General features: G+C 38.7%; 1 protein-coding gene across 1 annotated transcript in view; it reads left to right on the forward strand.

Annotated features, from left to right (window-relative positions):
* The window catches only part of LOC106867460 (zinc finger FYVE domain-containing protein 26), a 93341-nt gene that overhangs the window by 67990 nt on the left and 21188 nt on the right, over positions 1–4163 (forward strand). The window contains exons 33-35 of the mRNA XM_052971651.1: positions 479–655; positions 2046–2211; positions 3685–3780. Of these exons, the coding sequence (XP_052827611.1) occupies positions 479–655; positions 2046–2211; positions 3685–3780 (439 nt within the window). The remainder of the gene's footprint in view (positions 1–478; positions 656–2045; positions 2212–3684; positions 3781–4163) is intronic.

The following is a 4163-nucleotide window of genomic DNA, read 5'->3' on the forward strand; positions in this document are numbered from 1 at the left end:
ATAATAAGAGTGAAAAAACTACAGAAGGCTTGTGTTACATGGTTAAAGTATATATTTAAATTATGTCAGAAAAAATGTTATAAAATCTTTTTGGTATATAAACATTGTATTTTGAGAAGTAACCGGTTTCGTGTTGTCTTTTCAAATTTCTCTACTTCATTGTAACGTGTTCGCTCCAACACACACATATATACGACGGGCTTCTTTCAGTTTCCATCTACCAAATCCACTCACAAGGCTTTGGTCAGCCCAAGACTATAGTAGAAGACACCTGCCCAAGGTGCCACGCAGTGGGACTGAACCCCAGAACCATGTGGTTGGTAAGCAAGCTACTTACCACACAGCCACTCCTACGCCTATATAAAGTTAACTTTGCCTTTCATCCTTTCAGAACTGATAACATAAATACCATTTGAGTACAGGGGGCAGTGATTTAATTTGCTATATATGTTGTTTATTCTTTTTCTGTCTTTGGCAGCATGATGAGACATCTGTTGTTCCATGCAAAGGTGCGGTTTACCAGGTGCATGGAAAATCGCTTGATGATTTTGTGCGACCAATACTCAACTCTTGTTGATTTGCTAAAGGTACTACTTGCCTCCAACTACCCTGACCTTCCATCCATACAGGAACTCACGAAGAGTGAATCAGTGACGTAAGTTTGTGTTTGCTGCATGCTTTTCTACCACAGGTTGGTTGTGAAAGGCTTCGCCAAAATGGGATCTGTGTAGGTATTGACCATACTTGAAGTAACTGATGAGACGCACCTCTACACTTGATGCAGGTCTCTGCTATTTAGACATCTGTTACTTTCTTGTAGACGGGGACTGTGGAGAAGCCTATTGGATAGATTGTACTTGTAATTTAACCCTTTTGATACCAACCTTTCTGAGATTGCCCCAGATTCTATGATGCAAACTTATTGGTTTTTAAAGTAAATGAAATTAAAACCATCCCTTCAAAATTTCATGTTAAATTATTTTCCAAACACCAGCTTAATAAATGATCAAGTTATTTTAATGTATTCTTTAAATTTTTCAAAATTAATTGAAACAATGATTGTATGTCTCAACAGAAATATGGTAGCAAAAGTATTAAATGCCTAGCCTTGTCACTGATTTTATCTGAGAATTACATTAAGAGTACATGTGTCTGTGGAATACTCAGCCACTTACATACTAATTTTATGTACAGACTGTTCAGTTGATCAAAGAACTGAATAATCATCAATGAAACAGATGGAGATCCATTTATATACTCTCTTATAGAGCTGAAGTGAAAATAACATTGTTGACCCTTAAGTCATGAGTTCTAAATGCATTGCAGATGTTTCACTGTATTTCTAGGCTGATCACTTTATTCTACCTTGACTCAGTTCAATTAGGTGTCTTATTTAGAAAGATACTAGGTTTTTGAATGAAAGTTCTTCATGAAAGACTGGTGTTTTATCCTGGAAGAAATGTGTCTCTCATCCATTTAGTGTTACAGAAAACCAGAAAGGATCACTAACTCCTTTCATTAATAGAGCTAGTGGCAATTTATTTTTTAATCCTTGCGATTAAAATATAAATGAATTACTTCACTCTTCTAATTATATGACATATGAGGATTAAATGTTTGTGTCCAGTAAGATACAAGCTATTATGCTAATCATCATCATCATCATCGTTTAACGTCCGCTTTCCATGCTAGCATGGGTTGGACGATTTGACTGAGGATTGGTGAAACCGGATGGCAACACCAGGCTCCAATCTGATTTGGCAGAGTTTCTACAGCTGGATGCCCTTCCTAACGCCAACCACTCAGAGAGTGTAGTGGGTGCTTTTACGTGTCACCCGCACGAAGGCCAGTCAATGGAGAAAGAGAGAGAGAAAGAAAGTAGATGTAGTGTGTTAAAGCTCAATATCTATAGCATACTAGGAACAAGTAAATTGACTGAATACTCCATCACCAGCTACAAATATTGGCCTTGGGCCTAAAACCAATCTGTTTATTGTCAATGTATTATTCTCATATGATTTTTATTGAAAAATATTGTGTTTCAGACGCTTGCGAGATAAACTTATTGAAGTAGAGCGCTTGCCGCTTGCTATGGAAGTTTCCACAAAATGTGGTCTTGATGCCACAGGTGTGTGGGCTGCGTGGGGACGAGCCTGCCTTCGCTTCCGCAATTATCCTTTGGCACGAGAAAAATTTGCTCGCTGTTTAAAGGTAACTCATTCTCTTCCCATTTTTAGGGTTCTCTTTTTTTTTCTGTTCAGGTTATTTTTTTTTGTTTTGTTTTGTTTTCATACACTGAATGTTAATTTTGTAAAGAATTGTCTGGTACTTTGTCAGTCTTAAAAAGGACAAAAGACAAAATGAGAAAGGATAAGGAAGAGGCAATCAGTGTACTATTTCTGTCACTTCAGACCAATATATGCGTATATCATCATCATCGTCATCATCATTTAATGTCCATCTCCCATGCTGTCATGGGTTGGATAGTTTGTGAAGATCCAACAGGTCCAAGAACTGCATAATGCTCCAAATATCTGTTTTGGCATGAATTCTACAGCTGGATACCCTGCCTAACACCAACCACTTTACAGAGTGTTCTGAGTGCTTTCTTTCATAGAACCAGCTCTTTGTGAGCTCACCATGCAGCTTGAAAGTCTAGTATCTCCTTTGACTGAATGGGACTACAGTAGAAAAGAGGGGCAGGTGGCTTTATGCTATGGGATTAGGGGGTTAAAGTGTGAGAGAAGAGGCCAGAAGAGGTTTCTTACTGTGGTGTAGCTAAATGGCTATTCACATTATAGAAGAGTGGGTGGGTGGGTGTAACCGAGGTGAAGCTGGAAAGAGATGAAATAGTTGGGGTAGACCTTCTACGTACAAGAAGGTGGATAGAAGTGAATAGAGATAGAAGAACAGGGAGTGTGGGTGGGTAGAGGTTGCAAGAGTGTATGAGGAGAGTGAGGGATGGTTAGAGATGGGGAATGGATGAGGAGGTTGAATATAATGAATTAAAGAGGTTTTACACATTTTCTGACTGTCAAAGTCCACGTAGAAGATTTCAGTCAACCTGAGTGTATTGTAGAAAAAAAAAACTTGCCTAAGGTTCTGCAGTTGGATCTAGAACCACTTTGTTGTGAACTGAGCTGTGGAGGCGCAATGGCCCAGTGGTTAGGGCAGCGGACTCGCAGTCGTAGGATCGCGGTATCGATTCCCAGACCGGGCGTTGTGAGTGTTTATTGAGCGAAAACACCTAAAGCTCCACGAGGCTCCGGCAGGGGATGGTGGCGAACCCTGCTGTACTCTTCCACCACAACTTTCTCTCACTCTTTCTTCCTGTTTCTGTTGTACCTGTAATTCAAAGGGTCAGCCTTGTCACACTCTGTGTCACGCTGAATCTCCTCAAGAACTACGTTAAGGGTACACGTGTCTGTGGAGTGCTCAGCCACTTGCACGTTAATTTCACGAGCAGGCTGTTCCATTGATCGGATCAACTGGAACCCTCGTCATCGTAAGCGACGGAGTGCCAACATTACATTGTGAAATGAGCTTCTTAACCATAGATATGTTCTTTTATTAAATACTTTTATATGTTTCATTGCAGTATTTAATGAGAGATTGTTTGTGTCTTTCTTTTTCTGTATACTTTTAGTGTGTATGTTTAACCCACCTCTTACTTATTTTCAACAGCCACCACGAGACCGCAACCTAACCCAACATTCAAATGCATTGCTAATGGAAGTTGTGGAATGTTTGGAGTCAATGCCTAACAGAGAAAGCACTGAGGTAACATATCTAAGATTGCCTACAATGCATCATTTCATTCACACACAAGCACACACACTGAGCTGTTTGTTCATCAGATACTTACTTCTCAAAGATAAATTTGAAGGGTTTTTTTTTTTCCTAGGTTTACTATTTTAACAGATAGGAGCATTATTATCTGTAACTTTAGAAAGCAAAGTTGAGCAGCTCAACAGAAATAACTTTTAGGCATATCCTAATCTTGAAAGTGCTCAGTATTATAGAATATTGGAATACGTGAGAATAACAGAATATCTCCTTCGCACACATATTTATACATGTAAAGTTGAATTGTTATAATTTTAATTTATAGCTTCACAAATATTCATCTATTTATTAGATAGAAGTATATATACATACATATA

Source organism: Octopus bimaculoides, chromosome 11 (genome assembly GCF_001194135.2).
Source record: "Octopus bimaculoides isolate UCB-OBI-ISO-001 chromosome 11, ASM119413v2, whole genome shotgun sequence".
NCBI lineage: Eukaryota > Metazoa > Mollusca > Cephalopoda > Octopoda > Octopodidae > Octopus > Octopus bimaculoides.